The following is a 26,972-nucleotide window of genomic DNA, read 5'->3' as shown; positions in this document are numbered from 1 at the left end:
TTATATGTAAGTTAATTTTTTAAATTTAATCAGTCCTTTATAAAACTTCCCAATTAATTAGTAAAAGATGGCTTATTTTAACAGCCTTAAACATTGGTTGCTATTTAAACAAGACATTCTAAAAAAAAGCAATCACATAATCGTTTATAGTAATTTACAAGTGGATGGTATACATTTAGATACAGAGGTAGAAGTTCACTTTTACAACATTTCACTAATACACATTTACCAAATTCAAGGCACAAATAGTTTGCTTTACAAAAAAATACTGTAAAAATGTCATTTGCCATTCTACAATGTGAATAAAACTTTCAAAAGAATCTTTATACCCTTGCACACATAAGCCATGGCATCAGATTCATCCCCCCTCACTACTCAGTTGGCACAAAAATGGAACTCTTTTTAATGCATAAGTTCCCATTTTTAGAAACTGTTTCTTTACTAAGCTGCTATGTATTCTAGATAAAAGTCCATCCAAAGAAATGGAGCATAACAACTTCCTGAGGCAAGGGCACTTTCTGTGTGCAGCAAAATTCACAGGTAGAAAATGTGTGACTTTTTTGGATAACTAGGTTTCCAGAGTAATAGCTATTTAAGGAAAGATTTCAGAGATAAAATAAAAAATTCAGCTAATAATTTAGTTGTTACAACTTTAAGGAAACCTGATCATCTTTTCTGTAACAATCAAACATCATTGCTTCAAATTGATGGAGATTTCAAAATTCCTTTTTAAAAGAGCTGTACATACAAACACCATGAAAAGCCATACAGGCTTTGCAAAACTGAAACTTACAAAACGTGATAAAATATAGCACTATCAGTCCTTGAAGTTGCAAGGGTGTCAGTTGGCTAGAGTTTAATTACAATTATTAATAAACTCTATGGGAATTAAGAAAATCACACAGGTAAAACACACTGTAGTTATCATCTCTAGACTTTCTGCTCATTAAAAAAAATAACGGTAGCCTGGAGAGGTCACACAGTGCTTGTCTAAAAGATTTGACTGGTTTTAGGGTTCTGCCTAAGTGGTCCCCATAGGCAACAACCTAAGCTCACTTTTGCTGGTCACATTTTCCAAGTATTCTAGTTGGTTAATCTACATTTTATTTTATTTTTTTAAGTTGATTAAAAAAAAAAAGTCAACATGGATTTAGAATCCAGAAAATGTCAGTAATGCTGATGTGGGTCGGACTGAAACATCTTGATCGTCTTCTGGTAGATATGATACTCCATACAAAGAAGATTCTTAGATTCCATTTTTTGCTTCATTATTGTTTGTGGCTTGTTTTCTTTGAGCAATAAAGGGGTACATACACTTGTCCGCTCCTAGGAATCGATACATGCACACAACTGCTTCAAAAGGGAGGATGCTGAAAAGGAAAGCCAGTTGTTAGCAAATGTGAGACATCTCGTGTTAATTAAGTCATAGGGGCAGGCCTGGAAAGACCCAACCTGTGAGGGAACCCCTCACAATTACCTCTTCATGAAGGTCACAATGTACATGAGGCGGGGGGTACAGATCATGGGCTGGTCAGTGAGGATGGCCTTCATGGCCTGCTTCACACAGTAATCAGGCTTCAGAGGGGGCAGAAAAGGCTCGATTTCTTTTCTGAAAGTCATATATTAAAAATAATGAAATTAAGAATTTAACACAAAATAGGGAAGACTAGAAACGCACATCAAAACATTAATAGTGACGCTATCTGAGTAACAGGATTTGGGGTCCATTTTGTTTCCTTCATCGTGTTTTGTATTTTCCAAATTTTCCAACTATGAATACATTTTATTTGCATAGTCTAGGGAACAAGTTTTTAAAAAGGAAGAATCAGTCTGCTTTTCTGTAAAGTAAGAAGTCATATTTTTAAGGTGCCTTAATAATGTATTTAAAATTATTTTTCTACTTTTTTTCTTTCAAAAGAAAAAAGAGAGGGTGTTTGGCAAAACAAACACAAAACCCAAGCAAGATGCCAAACTTTTACTATTAAGCATAGTTAAAATGACAGTGTATGGACATTGGCATAACTTTTTTGAGTGAAATAAAAGTCAGCTATATACTTCCTGGATGCCTAAATAGGGAAAGCCAAAATATTTTCTCTAAGGGTCTCTGAAATGAAGTGCCTATAGACATCCTACCTTCAGCTGAATTCATTAAGTTGCATGTTGAAATAACCTAATAATATAATTTATTCTTGTCACTTTTCATTGTCCCGCCACAGCTTTGGACACCTGCCATGATGCTAAATAGGACACAGGACTCCTCAGACCCTCAGCAATTGGTTCCTAAGTACGTAAGAGGAAAAAAACCGGACACACACACTCGGGAAAAGAGGCAGAGCTTGTCTGTTCCCAGTCCAGACCTGGAGTCAGCCTGAGCCTGGAATGACTCAAATCACCCTCCAACTACCTCAGCACTTGGTCAGGCTCAGGATGGGCAAAGGACAGCCTGACCAACGGGGACCTGGTTCAGGTGTCTTCCTTTGCCCTTCAAATTCATCTGAGCAAAGACCTCAAAGCAAGCATATCCTCACAAGTAATCCTCTTAATGGTTCATGGTTTTATTTATTCCACTTAGCCCAAGTCAGATGTGACTTGACATTTATATTTCCTTATGCCTCCTTTTGAAGTGTGTGGGTATTTTATTTCATTTTTACTACACCTAAATGGTTCTTCTCATTCTGTCACAGTGAATCTAGCTACATACACTCTACAGAAAGGGAGTTCCCAAATCTGGAGTGTAATATTCAGAAGTCTTTTTTAGAAGGAAGGCTGTTACTCTTCTGTGAGAGTGACATTGTTTCATATCCAGATCAAAGTCACATTTACCTACCAACTTAAATATTAGAGAAACAAAATAACTCCTGAATAAGTAGCTTCTAAGGAAAATCTTGGATATTCAGGTTTCCTCCTTTAAGGTGTAGAGAAGCCATTTCCTCTCTGATGCTTCTAGACTGACTTCTGCCAGTTAATATTAATTAGTGTGGCACCAGACCCTTGCTTGTTAATCTTATTCATCTCAATTTTACAAAACTTGACCGATGAAACTACAAGTTGACTGTCAAATGAGAGGTGAAGTATAAGGATGGCAATGTTTGAAGATCCAATTCCACGTATTGTCCCCAAATGGAAAGATGATTTTTTAAAAACAGCTTTGTATCAGTAATATGATAGGTTCTCACCTGATTCGGCAGCCTCTGAACATGCCAGTGTCCACAAGGTAAGGGCAGACCAATGTTGTTTTAATTCCATCCTTTTCAGCAGCCTTTAACTCATGACTCAGGGATTCATGAAAGCCCACCACTCCAAATTTACTGGCACAGTAATCCTGGGTTAGAAGGGAGAGAGAACAGAAAATACTAAGTATGCGCACAGATCCCTGACCAAAGAAAGCTTCCCAGATCTTATTGCTCTTGTTACATGTTTAATACAAAAGGTTACAGGTGAGTAAGTGAAGAAAAGAAAAGCATTTTAGAAGGCAGATATATCTGATGTGGTTCAGTGCAGAAATAATGTTTTCAAAGCAACAGCAGAAACAGATGAACACTTTTTGCCACATCAACAAAGTATCAAATTACTTTGGAGAAGTTACCACAAAGGATTCTATGAAAGCTAACAAGCTGAAGTTAAAAATGGACAGAGGTTCACTTTAAAGTGTCTGGAAAATTTACAAATGGTTTTTTGTTCAGTAAAAGAGACTGAAAAATCAGTTTTTTAAATTAATGCTCAGAGAACAAACGCAAGTCTAGCTTAGGTTGAAAGTTATTATGATCCGATTTTCTTTCTAGGTACATGATAACTATACCTTGTAAACTTAAACTAGAACTTAATCCAAGGACACATGGTACAGAAAGAAAGTTCTTCTCCATTACCCAACTTTATATTAGGAATGGAAATGTAGAATGTAAAGTCACCTATTCTGTGTCCTCCTGTGTATCTGCATGGGGTGATGTTTTCAATTTTACACTACAAGCACCCCTAAGACAGAGAGTACAAAAAATATACATACACAAGCTTTATAATTTGAATATGGTGAAGAACTGGGTTTGATTAAGTCTAGTTCTACAAATTTACAGTGCAAGACACTTCCCATCTGCCATGACCATCTCATCTGATGACCAACAAAGATAGCTCACTTTAGCAAGCTGACCAAAACAGAATGTCAACCTTTGGCCTCATTTATCTGTTCCCCGTGGCACTGCCACTGCTCTCCGTGGTTTCATTCTTAACCCTGTGCCTTCCTACTATCATGGAGCACAACTGCTAATGAAAATGGGGCGACCTGGGGACTGGCCCACTTCCTCCTCCTGTCGCTCCTGCTTTGTTAGCCTAGTGTGAGAGGAAGGCAGGAGACAGAGCTGCCTCTCAGCAGCTGGGCCTGGGTCACCGCAGAGCGCGCCACACAGCCCCCAGGACGCATTCTCCCAGGCTTCCCGAACCTTTGGGCAGCGGGTTCCCTGAAGACTTTGGTGTATTTGTCACAAGATAAACTGACTCAACAAAGGAAACATCTTGTATCTGACAAACCTCAACTCCAGCAGTACTGAACAAGCCCAAGGAACTTGCAACTGTCACAATATGGCCGTGATTGATCTCCAGCATTGTAGGAAGAAAAGCCTTAGTGGTCTGAAAGAAAAGTAAGATTCAGGTTTTAGAACTGACATTGTGAGTTTCACCTAAAACCCAACCCAAGATCACAAAACAAAGTTTTTCCCTCATAGTGTGACATTTCCTAATTCATTTAAAAATATTTTACATTTATCAAAAAGGGAAGATCCCTTAAGTGTCTGGCAAACTAGCACTATATCATTGGCAGGGCAGGCCTGGTGTAAGCTGTGACCGACAGGACTGTAACACAGGAACTTGATGTTCCAGAGATGAAAAGGATGCCATGAGAAGGCTCTTTATCACCTTTCGAGTGACAGTTACCTGTTAATCTAAACTACCCTAGGTCAGAGGTTGTTTATCCTGACACTTTAGTGCTGCAACTTCAGGGACGGAGGCAACTTCAGGGACCCAAAAAATGGATGCCTCGTACTTACATTTACCTTATGGCTATGTCTGAACAGTAATAGACCAATGAATGAAGAGACAGTCCAGTATCATCTTCCAGCATCCAAATCTTTATTACCAAAATGTACAAACATAAGCATTACAGAATGTAAAAAAAAAAGGGTAGGTGTACCAAATCATTTTAATGAAAAATGTGCCATAATCTTAACTCTGCAATGACAGGAATTTAGCCTTCTGAACATCACTCTCCGAGGCGGGGCTCAGTAGGGAGTGTCCTTCCCATGGAGGCAGGTGACTGGCTGCTCAGTGCTACAGAGCCTGAGACAGAAGTTCCAGGGCACAGACCCAGAGGTGGCGTGGATTTCTTATTCACTAAACTCTCTTTTCTGCTCTTGCCTTCAAGAAGACACAAGGCTGTACTTAAAAAAAAAAAAAAGGTTTCAAATTGCTTAAGATAATCTATTAACTACTAGGCTCCCCATAGTTTTATGACCTGCTTCTTAGAAGAAAGCAGTGAAGAGCAATCTGTCTACTCTTGAGTTACATCCCACTGCCAACAGTTTCCCATGATTTATGACATCAAAAACCCCAAATACTACCCCTTCAGTTTAGAGAAGAGTTGCATTCCCTTCTCAGAACATTCCTGGCTAATGGACCACAGCATTTTTGCATAAATATCTAATTTGTTATAATTTTTGCATGTACAAGATCAAAAGTGGGCACTCCATTGTGTAGGTGTTTTTCAATTTCAATCCATGCTGCACACAGTTCCAAGATGAATCTTTGAAAAATGTCCCAAAGTCTCCCCCAGTCTGACTCCTAATTGTCACACAACCCCCACCCCCAACTCATACCCTACTCGTCTGGGTCTCCTCATTGTTGTGATCCATGTCACACTTCTCACCTGTAAGCTTTTACCTGTGAACTAACTCTTCTCTGCCAATCTACCCCCATCCCATGCTGCCTATATAATACAAAGTATAACATTCACCCCATATTTACGTAGCTCCTTAAGCTTTTCAAAGTGCTGTGTCACTGGAGCCTCCCAATAATTCTGCTGAAGGTGTTAAGCCTTTACCTAATATAATCCTATATATTATTTCTTTAAGACATACAGTAGGTACCACCACCATAACATATAATTTTATGTTTACGGTGTTTTGATTTTGTTTTATATTTATTTGCCTGGATGCCCAGATTAAGCTGAAAGGTACAGATTATTCTCTCAAATACTAAAGGAGAGAGACTTTAGGCACTACGGTGAAAGAATGTGAACAATACTTCTCATGCACTCGGGAGACCTGGCATGCTGCTGGATGCAAGACAGACACTGTTCAGTTTGATCTGATTTCTCTGTGGTAGTAAGTGAGAATGGTTAGGGTAACTACAATAGTAATCATTATTCTGGTCTGCTTGATAGACAAAAAAGGCACAACCTGGTACTTGAGGTCATTACAGGTTCAACTTTAGGCTCCTTACTGTATAAAAGACATTATATCACACAATTGCAATAAAGTAATATCACAAAGAAGCTGATATATTCCAACACAAAGTAGAAAACATACCCTTAAGTAATCAAGTCTAGAGGTCCTCTTTTAAGTATCTGGTTATGCTTAATTGTTCCTAGATTAGCTAAAAAGTATAAAATTTATTCTTGATGTTATCCAGAGATCATGCCTAGAGACTAAAAATTTTCCTAGTCTTGGAAGACAGGGATAGGTTTAGTGTGAATGGTCTTATTTTTAAGTTCTTAAGTGGAAGGTCTCAATTTAAACTCTAAGAAATCACACACTACACAACACCAGTCGAATTCTGTTCCTTGGTTACCTGACAAATTCGGATCACTAACTGGGCTCGTTCATGTGGCAGCGTCCGCGCTAACTCCCGCTGGTGACTGGCCCTGACTAGAAACACATGGGTGGTGAGTGAGTTGGCTCTAGTGACATCCCCATAATCGTGTGCAATATTGTTGCCTGCAGGTGTTAAATGACTAATCCAGATCCCCAGCACCATACAAACGCAGGTGACAGAAGATTAACAAGTTCCTGTTTTTTCGGGGTTTTTTTTTACTTTAATTTGTTCCAAGGTTCTGATATTGATTACTTCCACACCTCCTCCCTTGATACTAGTCTGGTGGTTTTAACTTATTTGCCCAGTATGTCCTGAGCATCTCTTACATGCAGGTACTATATTATGATCTTGCCAAACCATGACGTGTGAATGGGAACTGATTCTATTTCTGTCTCTAAGCAGAATTTATACTTCCCAGAACTTAATTGTGTTAAATTAGTACATCAAATATGAAACAATTCTAGCTTATCCTCACAAAAGCAGGGTACTATGGCTACATATTCTAAAAAATGGGATTTGGGCCTGCTTCCCTACTTGCCCCCAAGTAGTTTCGGAGGGACATTCAAGCTCCTGGTTTTGTATTTAAAGGAAAAAAGAAAAAAGAAAAACAAAAGAATCCAAATACAGCTAATGACTCAAAATCTTTTCCAATCGTGGGTTGTATACATATTTTTCAGGGAGATATGCTTCACTTTAGGCGGTAAAATATGAAACAAGTTTGTTTTAATATGAAGCTTTCTGTTGAGAGGGAGGGGTTAGTTTTGTTTTGTTTTTTAAAGGTAGTGGCAGGTCAATATTTAAGATACGTGATTTCTTTGTTAAATCAGGAACAAATCTGGCCTTCTGAATACATGAAATCCAGTGTGTCACTGCATTTTCTACATTCCAAGGCAAAGGCCTATATTCTTTATTTAGGAAGGCTCACCAATCATGGGTCTAATCCTACAGCTACTACAACTGCTAACAATGTAAGAGTAACAAACGAAGTACTGAGGAACCCAGGAGGTGAAGTAAGCTATGCCAGGCCACAGTCAGCCTTGGAACCCAGAGCAGCTGTCTTGCAAAGCTGGTGTCAAACACTCAGCTCCTACGGTGTGCTGGGCAAAGGCAAGCCTAAAAGAGCATGTACACCAGGATCACTCAGGTCTCCTTAAACTGGAGTTTTCAGGGTTCACATTGGAGCCCTATCCATGTGACTAAGCATGGAGGCTGTTAATCATTTCCTTTGCTGCTTGAATGGAGGCAAGCAATTACTGCATGTGCATTATTTCCACAAGCAAACTCCTGCCTTATATCTGGGGCACATTACCAAATAAACTTTGATCAACACTAATTCTACCCCTTACTTTACAAGAAAAATGCTATAAATGGGTGACTAGAAAGCATCACATTTTCAGGAATTTTCTCAAGTAACCTGACTAGTTTTCTTTTCTAATTACGCTTGCCCTCAACAGTCTGGTAGATGACATCTGAGATAGCACAGAATAGTCTGTCCCTGACACAGTTTGACAGCACAAAGAAACCTGGCACTTTGCAATGAATTATTAATGTGCACAAATATTGTAGCATGTATGAGATGGGGACCAGCAAAAGGTGAAGTGCTAGTTGCCATGACACCAGTCAGTTCACGCTAAGGTTTGTGATCTTTAACTCTGTCTCAAAGAGTTGTTAGATGAACACAAAGGGCAAATCTGAGTGCACAACCAAACGCCTTTACGTATAAATTCACGTGTGTGCTGCCGTCAGTGACTGAGAGGGGCCGCCCAAAGAACTTGCCCAAAGCCAGTGTTATCGCCACTGTAAGGACTGACTACTAGATCAGGTGTTACCACCTAGTAAAGGGATCTCTAAAGAGAAGTACAGATTAGTTGGTGCCAATGGGGCAGTAGACACTTAAACTTAAGTCAGAGAATTATGCTCCATCACCATGTCCCCTCTCATGCAGGGGTCTAAGAAACAGGAGAACATCTAGCTCCTCATCAGGAAAATATGGTTGACTCTTAATGAAGGAGGGACAGTGTCTCAAGGTCAATAATCAATATACACTAATTGGTATGTTCAGTGAGAGAATTTCGAGTTGGAATGGTCCTAGGGATTATTTTATCTGCAAAAGAGGAAACTCTTAATAGACTCTGGATCAAAAGTGTGTAGACAGACCTTTGATTACCCATAAGTAATTTTATCACACAACTCACAATACTATAATCTGCCACCAGTTGACAGGGTTACTATGTGACTTAAAAACCAAACCAAACCTGGGAAAAGGACATTTAAATGGATACTGACATTCCTATGAAACCTACTTAACAAGTTTAATACTGCTGTAGCTCCTCAGGGTTTCTCCTCAAAGCACTGGGCATTTTGAAAGATAACTGTAAAGGTCATATTTATAATATAAACAAGAACTTCTTAAACAGAAGTGTCACTGGACATAGACAGGACATGTCGTATCTGGAGACATCTTTGAAAGTTAGGTTCATGCCAAATTAACTTCCAGCAGTTCCAACCTTCCCGATCATTCTCGGTGCTCATAATGACAGACGGCACTACAGAGCCTGCAGCTGCACTGTCAGGGCAAATTAGCCTCAAGGTAAACAAAAGAGAATGGGAAGAAATGTGGTATCCGGCAAAGTCTGGCTTTTGAAATTTTAAGATTGATGACATCTTAAAGGTGGAGGTAAAACATCCAGAATGTGTTTTCCATATTTGTAAGCAGGAAAGCAAAGTTAATTTCCAACAGTAAGAAAAGGCCTCATACTGTATTTTTGTACATTTGCATAACTTCCTACGGTCAATTTAAGAAAAGGCATCTTTTTTTAAGAAAATCATTTTGAAGTGTGTATCTCTCATTTGAATGTCCCAGAAACAAAGTAAACTTAAATTTTTAAAGAGGACCACAAATCATATTATGATGGGGAAAAGATGAACACCACCAGCACATATATAATAGTTTTCTCATGTACATTTAAGGGTTTTCAAATAATATATACAATTTGGAAAAAAAAATATACTCAAGATTCCATTTCACAAAGAACCTCTACTGGACATCCTTTTAGTATCCCTCCAAGTGGCTCAGCAACTCTCTCGGGTGCTCTGCTCCCTCTGCCGGGGTGCCTACCTGAGGAACTTCTCATCAGCAGAATCAGGAAGGAACATATTGTTTACTTACAAGGCTAAAATGACATCTGGTGGCACTTTGAGAACTCAGTCACTGCTCCTGGAAAACTGTGATTCAACAGTATAAACTACTGAAGGCAATGAAAATACATTGAATTGTGTTAAAAAGGCTAAAAAGATAAATTATTAGGGTCTCCAAAGATTCAAAAATGGTGACACATCACCAAGCTCATGTGGGAAGGGAACATATGGCTAAATAAATACTCTTAATTTTGTAGATTTAAAGGTATCTGCTTAATAAATATACCGACTACCAAACTTTAGAAATTTTACCTTGCCCATAAAATGTGTTGCCTGAAATTTCCCATTATAAAATTATCTTTAATTGGGAAATAAAACCTATATCTATACTTTCTAGTAATACACTGACTTTAAATATTTTAGTTGCATTTGACAACACAAATCCTGATAATCATGTAACTGAATTGAGAGCTTTTTCTTTTCCCCCTTTCTTTCCTATTTGGGTGTGTTTGTAAAGAAAAAAGAGTTTCCTGACAGGTCATGCAATAGAGCCCCGAGATATTAAAGCCTGTAAATACTCTTCTGTACTTAACAAAATGTTCTTTAAAATCTCAGATTGACACAGAATGTTCACTGAGTAGCTATAGAGGGAAGACTAAAAAATATGTCACGATTGTAAAATTGGTACCAATGTTACATCGACTACCTTTTTATTGTTAGTTTGAGGGTACAGGGATTAGTTTTCACATCTGAAGGCATCAGCAATTAATACTTAACACAAATGACCTAATTTACTCCCACAGTTGCCCTGTAACCAAGAAGCTAATAAAAGAGCAAGGCTTTTCAAATGAACACCTAGATGATGACACCATTAGATATTCAGCAAAAACAAGTGCTTCATTAACCTGCCTTCCCACTGTTAAAGAATGGGATGAATCTACCCCAAGGCTGCGACTCAGCAACATGCCCTTACATTTTGGGGTTTGCTATGAGAAATATCAGAAAGGAGGTGACTTAAAATTCAATCTGCCTGGAAAGTATACTGGCCTTTGGAGTCCAGAAACCACAAGGTCCCAACTGCCAATGGTTTAAGCTATCCTTGTTACCTGAGCTCTCTGAATCTTGATTTAACTCAATTGTGAGACAAAAGGAGGTCTCCATGGCTTTTAGTTCAAAAATCTTATGACAACTTATATCCAATAATTTTTTCTTTGATTCCCACCATACATTCAAAATACAAGTTGTAACACTGAGGTATTCCTAGCATAACTCTCATAAATGACTCAGGAAGGCATCAGCTCCATTAAGGCAGTTGCTAGCATCTGATGAGCAGTAAAAATATCTATTCATTAAACATTTATATGCTGCCATGGCTGTGCCTTTTAAAATAATGTAACTTGAATTCATGTCTCTTATATATTAAAAAAATTACAAATTATCTGCAAAACAATCATCAGTTTTCTGCTTTACTTGAGTCCCTGGATGCTCAGTGTGTTAAAAGAAATGATGAATGCTAAATGCTGTTTCTGAAATGCTGTTTTCTTTGACCCTCCCCCTAGCTGAGTCCCAGATGATCAAAGGAGTGTTCCATGATCTCTCTCAAGCTCAGGCCCCTTCCCCTATTTAAAAACTCTTTATAGAATAATGAAAATAACCCACAAAATTGCAGTCAAATAGTCCACTAAACAACACGCTGTCATTATCCCTTAGTTTTGCCCTAAATTTAAAATCACATCTCAGAAGCTGAAATAAAGACAGATTATCCAAAAGGCAGAGACTTTGGTTCTGCTCTAGTGACTAGTAACCACTTCCATGAGGCATAAACATGCTCCCCCAAGCTCAGCCGCTGCTCAGGCTGTCTGAAGTGGCAGGACTCCTTTGCCCCTTGCCGCTTCCGACAGCACGGCTCAGCAATGTCCCCACCATCGCCTTCCACCATCCCTTTTACTTCATATGTGTAAACAGTTCAAACTCTCTGCCTTCTAATTTACTGTGGAGTCTTTAAAAAAAACTAAAATCTTTAAGTGAAAGATAATATAATCAAGAGATTAGTCCTGAAAACTTATTTTTATTCTAAAGTGTGCATTATAACAACTTAGAATTAACTCATTATATCTAAGAGTCCATGAAGTACCTATATTGTATTAGACATTGTTAAAAAAGAAAAACAACTCTTGAGCCTCTTAAAGAAATTTAAGGACTATAGAAGAAGCCACATTTTTGTTTAATCAGGGGTGCTCAAACTTTGCTACACATTAGAATCACCTTTTACTCCTGACCACATGCTGCAATCCATGCCAATCATCCCAGGCAGGGACTGGGCACCAGGAGACGATATTCCTGGAGATTCCAGTATGCAGCCAAGTCTGCAAACCAGGCTTCTGGAACAGAGTATCTCAGTCTCCTCAGCACCACTGATGCTTGAAGCTGGGTAATTTTGCAGCATGTCCTGAGCACTGCAGGGTGTTTAGTGGGTCATTGGTCTCTACCAACTAGATGCCAGTAACAACCCCACCAGTTCTGACAGGTGAAAATGTCTTCCAGATTCTAAATGCCCCCAGGGGGAAACGGACCGTAGAACTATGCACATTAACAAGTCAAGTTCCATACAGTCCAGTGACAATTTTTCCAAAGCTAATTCTCATATTGTAATGATGTCTTTCTAGGTTTAGAAGATATCCTGGGCTTAAAGAAAAAAATCACAACTTAAATTTGTACTCAAAAGCCCATCACTTTTGGCTTAAATGTCAGTAACTTCAAACTACCACTCCACTACTAAATTAAGAAATATCTCTGAAAGACAATCATAGTGATCCAGTAGCTGGCTTGGTATATTGTTGTGGCCTCACAAAACAGTTGTAGAGTGTAATAGAAGATAGTACTAATCACTTATTAGTCTCAACTCTGGCTAAATCACCTAAAACATTACAAAACTGTGAAAACTAAAAAAGAAAAACTTTCTCTTAGACATAGTAAGTGTATGTGAGACATCGTTCCTTCTACTATCCAATACTGAATGTCGACAATATGCCAAGGGCCAGGAGCAGAGGAAGGAGGTGCACAATGGGTATGGTCTCTGCCCTCCTGGAACTTATTTCCTGGGCAGGAAGAATGTAGCACCTGGATGCATGATCTTGACTTTGTGCCATGATGCTATGGCTTTGAAAACTCTCCTGGGCACAGTGACCAAGGGGAATAGTGAACTAGAAAGCATCTCTTCCTTTTAGGCACTGGACCAGAACGTAAATCAAAAGATAAACCTAGATTAGGTGAACCACAGAATGTGTGGTCTGGCATTGCCCTAGTCTACAAGATTCTGAAAAGGCTGATTAACTCAGGGAAAAAAAAAAGGGCAGGGGAATAGAGAATATTGAGAAAGTGGGAAGGAAACTAAGTATTCAAGAGCAGTTCCTCTTCAAACTTCCATGTGCGTAAGAATCACAGGCAATCCGAATCAAAGCAGATTCTGATCCAGTAGCTCTGGAAGGGGGCCAGAGGGTCCCACCTGGTCAGCGATGCTGTTGCAGCCCTGGACCACAGGCTAAGAACAGGTTCTAGCATGAGCCAGGGAATCTGTCTACTTTAAATCTCAAGGGGCTGCAGGTCAATTTCTCCTAGAAACTCAGGAAAATAGAATAATTTCTCTGCCTTTTATTCCATCCATGTTCTTTGCACCAGAATATCAGGGGCTGGGAAGTCCCACTTTCCACCCCCTTTCTCCAACAATGTTTCAGATAAGGGCTGGTTCAAATCAACATTAAGGGCAACCAGAGTTTTGTGGATGACTATTGGAGTTTACTGCCTGTGTATTTGCCTTCAATCCATTTTTAGCACCACTAGCAAGACCCTCTGCTGCGGTTTGAATGTTTGGTGCCCCCAAAACTCATGTTGAAACTTAATGCCCAATGTGCTATTAGGGGCCTCTAGATGAAACCCTCATGAATGGGATTAGTGCCCTTAATAACAGAGGCTCCAGAGTTCCTTTACCCCTTCTACCGTGTGAGGTTACAGCCAAGACAGCTTTTTCCAAACCAGGAAGTGGGTCATCACCAGACACCAAATCTGCTGATGCCTTGAGCTTGGACTTCCAGCTTCCAGAACTGTGAGAAGTAAATTCTGTTGTTTATAAGCCACCAAGTCTATGGTACTGTTACAACAGCCTGGATGGACTAAGACATACATGGTCCTCATTAGAAGCAGCTCTCAAAAAGGGACCTAGAAGGCTTCAAAATCCTTTCCCCTTATCCACAGAGGCTTACAAGGTTTAGTTCATAAGGCAAGGAATTTACACCATTTTTGCCTCAGCAAAATGTACCTTTTTCATTTACCACATTTATCCTTCTGTAACTTTCATGCTTCAGTAAGCCTGTCAGAAAACTCTACCTGGGAAATACTTTAAATATCAGGTGCTTGGGCCAGAAGTTTGGACACCATTAGCTGGCCAAAACTGCATTATCTTGAAAATCCGTGATTAGCTTATGGGGTTATCTGGAATTCTGAGCCCATAAGATTATTAGGCAACAGAATAAAGGTTTTACATTTTTTAGGAGAAAAGCTTAAAAAAAAAACTAAATCAGAACTACGCTATTACTGACATTTTGGTACCAAGTATTTAGAGACCTTTGTTCAGCCAGTCCTTGTAGAAGAGCCCTTTTTATTTACTAGTTTTTATGTTCAATGGGTCAATGGAGGCATGTAAACAGGGAGGAGAAAGGAGGGAGCTGAGTGACCAAGGATGTACTACACTATTGTCAATGAAGCAACCACCTCAGAAAGAGACCATGGAAAATTACAGAAAAACACATGAATTGGGTAATAACATTCTACTGTGGTATTGGTTCATTAGTCTAGAATTTTACTTCCTTGTCTAATTAATGGAACAGACTTTCTGGAGATAATAAGCTAGGGTGAATTAGTCATTGCTAAACTAACCATGGTAATAAAAAATGTCAACATTTGAAGGTAGATTCTTACATTATACCACAGGGCAAAAGCATAAAGGACTCGTAGGAAAATCTACGAGGAGCTTTGAACTGTAGCCCAGGTCAGTATTTGCAGAGGTTCTAAACTAAAGCACTAGGATGAGGGTCTGGGCCTGAGTTCCTTTCTTCCCCAGCCGTGACCTTAGGTAAGTGCCATAAAATAAAAATGGGGCAATGGATCTCCGAGTTGCTCTGAAGCTCAAATGAGAAAAGAGTGTTTATGAAAGGGCTTTGTAAAATTTAAGTGGAATAAATGCACACAAGGCTCATTAAGCATATATTTACAGACTATTCAGATTATAAGTACTATCTATTTTTGGTTATGTTGTTTCTTCAAGTTCCCGTTCTTACTGTGTTTAACTCCCAGGCCTCCCTGCCTCCATGTGGGCCAGACCATACTTCCGGCAAAAAACCCAGTACCTGACCACTGGAAGCAACCTCAGAAACACCTTGCTAAGCAGCTGCTTCAGGCGCCTCCCCCTTACAGTAGGAATCCTAAATGATATTTTGAAACAACAACAAAAGCACTTTCCAGTAACACTTCTTTTCTAATTTCTACTTTAGCCCTTAGGAGTATAAAAGAACAGTTTTAAAATATAAATATATAAATCACAATGCTTGATGGAGACGAGTCCAACAAACATACAAATACTAAAACTTAGTAGAGAACTATTTCAAAATAATTTTTATACTTGATGTTTCTTCTTCCCATGAGATTATAGACTTAGCCCACCAAAAAAAAAAAAAAAAAATCCTTGAGGAATCAGTAGGGGGCAGTATGTTAATTACAATTTGCAGGTGGGAAAATGCAGGCTTTGAATTTTAAGTTTCACTTGTCCTCAAAATACCCATGTGCTTACATAAGTTACACCACAAATATTTTCCCAGTGACACTGATTGGGAAGTGTTATTTTGATCCCCACTGTTTAGAATAACACCAAGAAGCTGAACCATATTAATATATATATAAAAAAAGAATACAGTGCTGAGCTATTTGACGGAAAGGCAAGAAATACACATTTTATGCAAGCAACAAATGAAATAGAACACCAGTTTCCCCAAAATCAAAAATGACAATGTTCACAATGTTAACACCATTGCCACCTTTCGCACATTTTCATCTTTGTGTGATCTCTGGAAGTTTCATACCGAGTCATGTTTTGTTTCCAAATGTGAATTCATTGTAAGGGGCTTGTCAGTTGGACTAATTTGACAGCACTCAAGGTTGTGGCAGTAATTGCCCTTACTTGTTAAATATTCTAGCAGCATTTGCTGCAGTGTTGAAAGTTTTATGATCATTATGAGAGGATATTCAATTTTTTCCCCATGGTTCACTTAATTTTAGTTTCAGAGCATTTAGGAAAATGGTCTCTGACAGGTGTGAACTTGAGTTTTAAGAGAATTGACAAATAAAGTGAGGGAAAAAAAGGAATTCAAGAATGCGCCATGCTGGGTAAGATCAAGTAAAAGAGGTTAGCATTCCTTCTGTTGAAAGGCATACGTTCCCTCCAGTGCTGAGATGTGTAAACCTTCATAAACCCAGAGATCCAGGTGACTGGCACTCGCTGGCCAAGTGAGTCAGGGTAAGCATGATTAAATCCTAAGGCCACACTGACAACCTTTATTCTGAACAATGGTCTCTTAACAGAGGGTTAGGTCACAATGCAGCGAAGTTCTCTAAGGCTGCCCTATTATGGGGACCAGCTGTATGCTTTACCTGTCTATGTATTTTCAAAGAAGTAAAAGACTCCATCCTCAGTATTATTTTCCAGTTATGCTTACAAGGGGTCTCAGCCTAAAAGGAGCTTTTAGGTTAGTTAATAAGAAGAGGTTAGTTCTTTGAATAGCTAACTACCATAGTAACTTTTGAGATAAGAAATCATTCATTACACCAAGAAAGATTAACACATTTTAATCTGATCCCCAGAGTTACAGGCTCAAAACATTACATTTTACCCATTCAGTGAGGCAGGGAATAAGTTCCCTACTTCTTAAGGACCATCAGAGTTTGTCATACTCCAAAGATTAGCTACAAAAGGCCCTTTATCTTGGGAAAATTACTGGTGGCGTGTGCAGAAGATACAAATCCACCCTGCCAGTACACCCCCTAGTGGAATTTCAGCATAGTACAATTTGGGGGTCCAAAATGTCCTGGGTATTTAGTACTTAAAGGCTGCAATGGACTTTTCCAAGTCTAGTAGCAATAAGCTACGCCACAGTCATGAGCTTTCTACTTACCATTCACTGAGCATTCCAAAGCAAACAAACAGACAAAACATATCATTATACATCTATCCATGTAGACAGATACCTGGATTAGACAAGAGACAAATTGGCTACTTAACAAATTGAAACAAGCTTTAGTTTCTGAAAAGAATTGGAACAGAAAATTTAGATGAGTCGACTATTAATATTCCTTAACTCAAGAAGAAAACTTAAAACAGAGTTTCCTACTTTACAAAATTGTTCTAACTCCCAAGTGAGGTCATTAAACTGCTTGAAAGGAATTGTCTGATTGCCACATCTTTGATATATTCAAGTTACTCAAATCAATTCACTAGATTTTGCCAGAGATCTTGAAAAGCTGAAAAACGATTAGGGCGAAAACAAATGTAAGGGAGAGAATAAACTGACAGACCATATGCGGTTAAGCATTTACACACAGGGTTGATAGCTCTTCTCTGGGCCCCAGTGACCCAATCCTGCAATGAATGGATAAGGGCTCTTGCTAGGGCAAACTCCACTCAGTCTTTTCATAAAAGCTATTCAATCAGTGTTAGCATTAACACAGGTTAAAGAAATGCTTCCATGTTGACATGTCCCATAGTTTGATTTCTACTTGGGCAGATAATGGATAAAGCCCTGGATGTAGAAATAACAAGGGAGAAAGGAATACATACTAACTTTACTTCTAGGAATTGCGTTAAGTAGCACAGTCAAACAAGAGAAGGTCATTCCCTGAACCAGGAATTTTAAACTATTCTACATGGACTGCCCTCTTAATGTATAAAGATACTAGAAAGTCAACATGAAAATATTTTGTATGTGTTTGTTTTCTTTCTCAGGAGCAGGGATACATTTTGTCTGAACTACTCAACTTCTTTTGCCTCCCAATAAGACAGGGCTCAAATGGCAGAAGAGCCGAGGGTCAGGGGTCCTTTGGCGCACAGTGCAGTGAAGTGTCCAGCCTGACTGCGGTTTGGGGTGCACCAGGGAATATAATAGGTGATGAGCTTGGAAGGCAGGAGGAAATCAGTTTGGAAGGCCTAAGCTGCCATGCTACTGAGCCTGGACTTCATGCTATGACATACAGTCATACAAGAGTTTAGGGTAGTTCTAGTCAACATAATCTTTAGGCAGGCATATAACAAACTCAGGTCTGCCTAGATAACCCTAGGTTGGAGAGCAAAAGCTGGAAATGGGGAAAGAGTTCAGAGACATTCCAGAGTCAGGCAAGAGGTGACAGAAGCACACAGGAGAAGATAAGAATGGAAAGGAGGGGATAGGAGTACTTGGTAGCAACAGAACAATCAGGATTTGGTGACTCATGAGTGTGTGGGGTGGAGAATTAAAGATACTACTCTGTGTCCAACCCTGGTACTGGCCACATCAGTGAACTCAAGAAGGGACAACAAGTTAGTTCAGTTTTGAGACTCCCTGATTTTAGGGAATGCGTGAAACAGCAAAAAGACAGTTGTATGAACTAGGGAACTGTCTCAGGAAGCACAGTTTAAGCCACTGAAATAAAAAGATTACCCAGGTAAAGGTGCACAGTGAGAAGAGATCTGAGCATATATACTAGAGTCATTACATTCTGGTGCTAAGGAGGCTAAGAGGATTGGGAAGACAGAAAAAGACAAAGAAAGTGGGTTTATCATGGAAGCTAAAGTACTGGAGTTTCCAAAGGTGGCCAACAAGGTCACATTTTGTAGAAAAATCAAGTTGCATATTGGATTTGGTAATTAGAGAAGGACTGTTATGTTTCCATATGACATCAGTCACTTAGCAAAATTTTCTAAAAAACTGAGATAACCAGACACAGATTAGAACATTTAATCATGTCACAGACGTTGATTTCTAGTAGCAAGAGATTTGGGCCCAGCATGAAATTTGTATCAAATACAGAACCACAAGTTTCAATGAGCATGTGATCTTATTTTGTGTTAGGAAAATAAGCTATGAAATGGCCTGGAGTTAGGTATATACTCCCAGGTTTCCAAGGAGTTATCTAAAGAGATGTTTTACTTAGTTTTTAACTGTGATCACAAGAATTAACAAAGATAAAGCAGGTGTGTTCCATGTCAATTTCCAGTTCGGGTCAAAGCATAAAGTTTTTATTTCTAAAACTCAAAGATTTGATTTTTATGCATTTGATATTAAATAACAGAAGCCAACTAAAAACAGATCTTAAATTCCAAGTTTTTACTAGCTACCTTAAGACAGGAAAGCAATACTCTATGAAATAGTTAGTCTACAATTCTTAATATTATAGTTTAGAGGAGGACATATTGGCCAAATAGTTTCACATGAATACTTTAGAAATGATTTTTTTTTCAAATTCTAAAATCTAACAGGCCTTTAACAAAACTAGGTTTCTCTAACTAGAGAACAGAGGAATACAGTATTTGAGATTAAAAACCAGTAAATCACTTAAGAACTTAAACATTAACGATTAGGGACCATTCATGAGATATTAGGTACAACCACAGCACTAATGTCTTTAAGTGCTACATTACTCAGATCTAGCTGGTGGGCTTTTACTTTTGCTGGATGGATTTTAACTAAATAGACTTTAGACATTTGGATATAGATAAATGCCTAATTCAGTAATTAGTATTTTAAAACTGTGAAACCTTTTAAGTTAAGTGGCCTATTAATTAACTACCAATTATCTTGTCTGACTACCATATCAATAGAAGTAAATTACTGACTAGCTATTTGACAGATTTAGTCCTTTACCATGCAAAATTTCTTCAGAACATAAAAGGCCTGGAGTTAAATGCTTTTGCTTCCCCCTTTTGGTTAATCAGGGATCAATTTGCTGCTCACATAGAAAAGGCCAAATGCAGCTCTTTGGTTGAAAAGGATCTACAGATAAACTTTGGCTTTTAGAAATGGCACGCTAAGATTCTACTCCTCTTAAAAAATTACAAGTGAAGCAGTACTAATGTTTTGGGGAAAATATGAGTTTACAGTTCCTGTATGGAGGCCAGCTTTCTGTATTTCAAAGAGACTAGACAGGTATTTTCAAGTGTTTGCATCTCACTGAAGCAGAGCCTAAGTTAAGGGTTTCCATGACTCTGCTAAATGTAAAGTGCAGTGTATTGCATATATGCTCCGTGGTCTTGTCCTAACCACGAATGTTGTGCAACAGATTAGGTTGACTAGAACCTACTCCAAATCTATCACTTCTTGCCTGGTGACCAAGAGAAGGTTCCCAAGATAGCTGCTGGTGATAGAATACTGGAAGATGAAGTATCATAGCAGACTGGAGGGTTGTGCAGAATAATGCCAAGTACTGTAAAAACATCCAGCACGTATGGAAATAGTACGAGGTTAAGGAGAAAGGAATGAATTGCAGTAGAAATCCTTGCCTTGAGACCCAGTCATTGGGAAATACGAATGGTTGCCATACATTCAATTTCAGTGTGACTTAAACTGGAACATCAACAAGCTGCTAGCTCTGCACCAATGAGTAGAGTTAACATACTATATAAATATGAGCATAGAGTGGGACAGGGAGAATGGAAAAGTTGTGTAGGAAGACAAGAGATGCAAATAATAGTGAGTGTGAGCCAGCCCCATTTTTCAAATCTTATCAACCACAGCTTGAATTAGTCCAACATAATGCTTACCTTCTGAAACTTCAAAAGATAGACTCATGTGAGCATTCTTCGAGTAAGTTTACTTTTGAGTATTTAAGCAGAAGCCTAGCCTATATTGTCAAACATTTATTGAGTGACTTATGAGTACAGTTCTGTTCCAGGCAGGGGAAAACAGATGCATGTAACAAACTGTCAATAGACAGCTTGAAATCCACTTTGGGATTTCAGGGCACAATGTATAAAAAGTTACACCAAAAAGCACATACTGTGCACCAAAGGATGTGAATGACAGCAAATGCTGCCAGAGATTGAATGACAAGTCATTTGGCTGCAATTTCATTAGAAAACAAGGGGTTGAACAAGAAGACCTCTAAGGATCTCTGGTTCTAATATGCAAATGACAGAAAAGGGTTCAAGTCAGGAGGGACTTGAGCTAGGCCTGACAATGTACACGGAGTAGTGAAAAAGGGCCTTCCGGGCAGGTGGGATAGTATGAGGAATGGTTTGGAAGTAGAAGCACCCACTGTTTTTCAGTGGAAGGCCACATGGTTTTCTACCTTGCTGTGTGTGACTTTAACTCAGGACCCACATATCATTTATTCTTTTATGAAAAGAGACATCAACTGCCACTTAAGTTGGGCTCAAGATGGTCTGTTCAAATAACTGAACAAATCTTTGCTCAGCTGATCTACTTTTTAAAATGTATGGAATAACTTCTTTTCCCTACCCGGATACAGTAAAAAGACACACTTTCTTTTTTCTTGGAAGGAAAACAGCACATGCCAATACATCTTTGAATACTTACCATGAACATTTTCACCTAAGAGGAGTACTGAAAAGGAAGCTGAATCCAGGTGGCTCTTACAGCTTTTAAACTGTGATGGAATCATGCCTCCCTCCTCCCAGAAAAAAAAGTTAACTGTAAAAATTATAGTCTCTTTTAAACATTAGTTGCTAGATTTCAACTTCTTAAAAGGTTTGTGAGTCTCGGCAAGAAGTCAGAAATTCCAACTCTAAAATGAATTTTCTGACTCAATATTGAAAATAAACTCTTAAGTTTAGATGCTTAGGGGAAAAACAGCTGGAAAATTCAGGAGCCTCCCATATTTTAATATGAAGTGACGTCATTACTGTCAAGGCTTCCAAGAACTCCCAAAACTGTATAGTTAAGCAACATCTTGAAGCAAAGGATGGGCTCTGGGAAGGTGGTATGTTCCTTCTTGGTGTATAGAGTCAGCTCCACAATAATTTTTCTATTGGAGATTTGATTCAATTTTATCCTAATGTTAGAAAGTAGCCTAATATTAGAGGTATAGTATATTAATTGATATGCAATTTCAAAGCTAAAGCTATGAATTTTCTGTGCTTAACACTAAATTAGCTCTTATTTTATAGGATGTCTAGAGAAGAGAAGCTGCTTTCTTCTTATAAATATTTAACTGCAGACTGTATGGGGTTTCTTTAAAAATCTGATTACATTTAAAATTTAACAACTCAGCAAAAGAATCATGCAGAGAAAGTAGGCAAGATGGCTGACTAAACCTTAACAGTATCTTGCGTAGGTAAAGTTTACAGCTTGGAAACCGTACATCATCGCAGTTGAAGGTTACTGGGAAAAAATCCTGGTGTCTGTGGTTCACACCTAGCTTACTGATGAATGTATGTGTGTTTAAGGATGACGAGTTTATAGAAATCAACTGGAGTTACTATGGCAGCTTCACCCTTACCATTCTTTAAATATGAAAGCTACATTCCACCTGCAATTTATGAATGCCTTGTATTTCAAACAGTGGTTGTTTAACTCAGAACTATAAACATACAAGATTCTTGATAAACTGTACTGCCAAGCTTATTCAGTTGTGCTGGCCTTTACTCACCTGATCTACCCCTTTGTTACTTGCCTCCTGTTCTTGTGGACCCTGCAGCAGCAAAGCCTTTCATTCAGTTGCCCACCCCCACTGCATAATACACACACACACACACACACACACACACACACACACACACACACACACACACACACACACACACACACTTCTACACCCGTACACAGCATACTTAAATCCTCCCCAACTTTATTTGGTAATCTCCTTACTTATTTAAAACGTAAGTATGAATTAGTTCACATCATTTATGTGTTCACTTTTAGAGGTTTAGAAATGAATTAAATAAAGCTCATGCTTAAAAATGAAAACATTAAAATAAGCTTCTTACAGGATCAGAGAAATAGTTCGATGTTAAAGGAGCAACATCTGAATAAGTACTTCTAAAGCCAGATTAAGTTTTTAAGTAGTTGCTAAAAATTAATGAGGTTTAATATGACCTATTTAGAAGAAACAGTTCTTTGTTAGTGTCTATTAGAAGGCTAATCCGCCTATGGAAAAAAAAAAACAACAAACCCTATCTCCTTACCCTTTCTTTTTATTGGATCCTATCCTGTCTACAAAGAAAAGGGGAAATACTACAGAGGAGGAAAAAGCATAACATGGGTCAACAGTATATAGTTATATATAGGGGAGAGTGTTACAACTCCCATTACTGAAGGTAAGTTCGGCTGAAAAACTGGGGTTAGCTTTGTTCCCAGTGGCAGAACGCCCTCCCTTCTCCTTCTCAGATGCTGTAATAGCTCTGATGATTAGAAGCTGATATAGTTTAAATCTGTGGTCACCAGGTCTCACAATCCCCTTGCCCTCTATAGAGTGACTCTGTGATCCTATCAGGGTGACTTCAGTTCTCTTAAGCTGAGAAAATTCTAAATGTATTCCAACAGGACAATGCCATAGATCCCATGGATGGCCAATGGATGGTAAGTGACTGCCAGGGTGGCCTGACCACTCCCAACTGACCACAAATGCTGATCTCAGAATCTTTGGCACTTACCGAAATGTGGCTGAGCAGTAATTTAGAGAGTCTAAACTCTGACTTTAGGAATTCATAAGAACAACCAATGTTTTACAAACTCAACAGAAAGTAAAATAAACAAACCCTGGGTTATATACTCCCTCTTGTTATTTTTATGGCAATCTTTCAAACTAGTTCAAAATGTTCAGTCCCCTAACCTCTCAAGAAACACTGAATTGGGGGAGAAGAAGAAAACATCTATTTTATAGTAACCAGTACATATTACAATTCACCATGGGGTAAGAGCAAATTAGAAGGAAACTGTGTGGTGAAACAGTACAGGTAACTTCCAGGCTGGTGCTGAAGTCTCCCTCCTGCCCAACCTTCTCATTGAGGAGGGCCCAGTAATAAAAACAAGGATGTTTATATTTACCCAGAAGTGTGCGTGGCAATTGACCATCATGGTTCTTTCAATGAGCTCATCAGGACATTCCAGAAGGTGATGCCCTGAGACCACACCGGCATTATTGACCAGGACTGAGACCTCGCCAACCTCCTTGCGGACCCTTTCTGCCGTCAGGTAGACATTCTCTCTTTTTCCCACATCACAGGTGTAGGTAAAAACCTGCAAGTTACAGTGGGGCAGAATTTCTTCCTCACCATTCCCAGCTGTCCTCAGAAAAAAAATGGAACAGAGAAGGGTTCGGGGATGGGTGAGACGGGGGAGGGGGGTGGTGCAAAACGTGAGTCACAGGACAATCAGTAGGCCAAAGATCACACAAAACAAAAATACTACAGTGAGCTTCAAATTTCTAACACCGTAAGGCTTGCCAATGACTGAACTTACAGCTGCCTTCCCTCCCCCAAAAGTCTTTGGGAATTATAGCAATTTACTGGATAACTTTGCTTAGGGGAAAATCATGTAATTGTGACAAGCCCAATACAAGTCAGACCTCATGGGATCAGCTTCCTGGAGCTAAAGACACCTGGAAAGAACTGATCTCAGCCCAGAGAGCAACACCCGCCCATTTCCAAAGACACACTGCACACTCCTTTTGGGGAACAGTTGCCAGAGCTGCTTATTTTCTAGTACATGCACCCTCAAAATGGAAACTCTCCTCAAGGCTCACAAATCAAAACTAATGATTTGAATTTATCCAAAGCCAAGAAACGAACCTAAAGCTCCTTATGAAAAAGTGGAGATCACTGGTTTGTTCTAACTGGAGTAGCTTAACTCTCCCTAAGAAGCACCCTCAGGTAAAACCAAGTTAACAGGTAAACATGCAATTTTAGCACAGAAGATTTCCATTTAAAACCCAAAATCTCTTTCCTGGTGTTTGAATACCTTTACCTTCCAGGTTTTTGCAGGGAGCACAAGAATCAATTATTTGCTACCTCTCCATACCATTGCTGAAAATGTTTCTGACCTTTGATTTTCTGACCTAAAAGGCAGGTGCCAATAGTTTTGGCGACAAAAAAATCAATGTAGGGGAGAGGTGGGTGCTATCCAAGTTAATTTCGGGAAAGGTCAATGTTTCCCCTAGAAATGAAAAATTTTGTCAAAAGAGCAAGGGCCACTATCAAATTTCCTGGACCTATGTTTATAGTTCGTCACGGTCTCCGCTTTGGCTTTTTAAAAGAGAAGTCTCCGAACAGGTTAGTTAATAAATATACAGAAATACAGATTTCCCAATGTTATCAAAAACATGAAATAAATTTACAATGAGGCTTAAATTCTTCAAGAGCTGTCCCTTAAGAGGCAGGGCATCTTTCAGTCAGACTGAGTATGTAACCAAAACACTTATCTCTGGTGAAACAATGAAATTCTTTTCTGGTGGTTAAAGTTAATAGTGAAATCATCAAAGCTGCCCCAGTCTAAGCGGTTCAAAATCGCAGTAACATATATACCTGCCATCAGTCCAGTCTGAAAACAGGACACTAGTTTCCCATCTCAAATGCGAGTGAAGCTTTTCTTTAGGATTCAAACCTGTGGTAACAAGTTCCCTCGGCCTTCCCTATCCACAGAAGATTAAGGACACCCTACATTCGTCCCCAAAGAGGACCTCCGTTAAGACAGGGTTCGGCACACTTTCCCACCTTCTCATACAGAGGTGATCATGTTTCTTTATCAAGGGGCAAATTCCACTAGCAGAAGTGGTGGTGGAGGCGGGGTGTTCTCTTCCCCCCGAGCCGGGCTTACCGCGACAGCGGAGGTTAAGGGCGCTCCGGGGAAGAGTGCAGGGGTGGGCAGAGGCTTGACCCGACTATGCTCGGGCGCAGGTCACAATTACCTTGCAGCGCCGCAGCGTCGGCCGCCTCCAGGTCGCGGTAGATGTGGCGCACCATGCCCGCCGTCTCCTCGTTGCTCTGAGTGTTAATGTCCCAGAGCACCAGCAGCGCCCTGCGCCGGGCGAACTCGAGCGCAAAGAGGCGGCCCAGGCCGCTGCCGGCGCCGGTGATGAGGCACACCTGGCCCGCCACGCTCTTCTCCTTGGGCCGCACCAGCCAGCGCGCCGCAGCCAACACGAACGCCCAGAGCACTTTGAAAGTGACCACGAAGAACTCCACCACGATGTTCATCGCGACGCCTGGGAACCCTGCACGAGTCCAGTGCCCTCGTCCGCGCCCACCCCGAGCCACGTAGCCCACCCCGGGGCACTTGTCAGCGGCCGGGGCAAGAAGGCTGCGCCCCGCACCGCCCCCGAGGTGCTTGCCCGGGCTGGAGTGTGAGGCGACGCTCCCTGCTTGCGCGGGGCCGCTCCCTCTTGGGCTAGGCGCGGAGGTCCCGGGCTGTGCCCGCGCCGGCAGCCGCTCAGCTCGGCGCCTCCTGTCGGCAGCCGCCCGCACGTCCCGGAGCGCTCGCCTGGCCGGTGGGTCCCGCAGCAGCGGCGGTGACAGCCGCGAGTTAGGCGGCGCGCGCTGCCCTCATGGCCAAGCCACCGCCGCGACTCCCTTTCACCCTTGGGGAGGAGCGCGCAGCGGAGACAGCACTGGCCTGCCGGCCGCCGGGACAGTTGTCAACTTGACCCAAGTTGCCAGAGGGTGGGAGAGTGGGGTGCGGGGCAGCAGGAGTGCCAAAAAGGGGCGACTCGCTCGGCGCAGTCGAGCACTGCCCAACGGCTTGCGGCTGCTCCTGTGGTCTCGTGTCCCCTGCCCTGCTCTGCCCGCGGCTGTCACTCGGGTACCGGGCTCCTCAGCGAAATGCCGCTTGCAAGCCGGAGCGCTCTCGGCCGCCTCTGAGCGGGTTCCAAGCTCCGCACTATATAACCCTAGACCGGGAAGAGCCGGCGGCGGCATCGGCCCTCCCTCCGCTCGGCCCTCCCCGCCC

At 40.3% G+C, this 26,972-nt stretch overlaps 1 protein-coding gene across 1 annotated transcript; it reads right to left on the bottom strand.

The window, feature by feature from the left end:
* Positions 1–26,972, bottom strand: RDH10 (retinol dehydrogenase 10). Its single transcript, XM_017649659.3, has 6 exons — positions 25,936–26,972; positions 24,078–24,313; positions 4,522–4,620; positions 3,177–3,322; positions 1,478–1,609; positions 1–1,370 (listed from the first exon to the last, which is right to left on the bottom strand). Exons 1-6 carry the CDS (start codon positions 26,222–26,224, stop codon positions 1,247–1,249), a joined length of 1,026 nt encoding a protein of 341 aa, XP_017505148.1. The 5' UTR covers positions 26,225–26,972; the 3' UTR covers positions 1–1,246.

Source organism: Manis javanica, chromosome 2 (genome assembly GCF_040802235.1).
Source record: "Manis javanica isolate MJ-LG chromosome 2, MJ_LKY, whole genome shotgun sequence".
NCBI lineage: Eukaryota > Metazoa > Chordata > Mammalia > Pholidota > Manidae > Manis > Manis javanica.
This window is presented reverse-complemented; position numbering and strand designations above follow the sequence as displayed.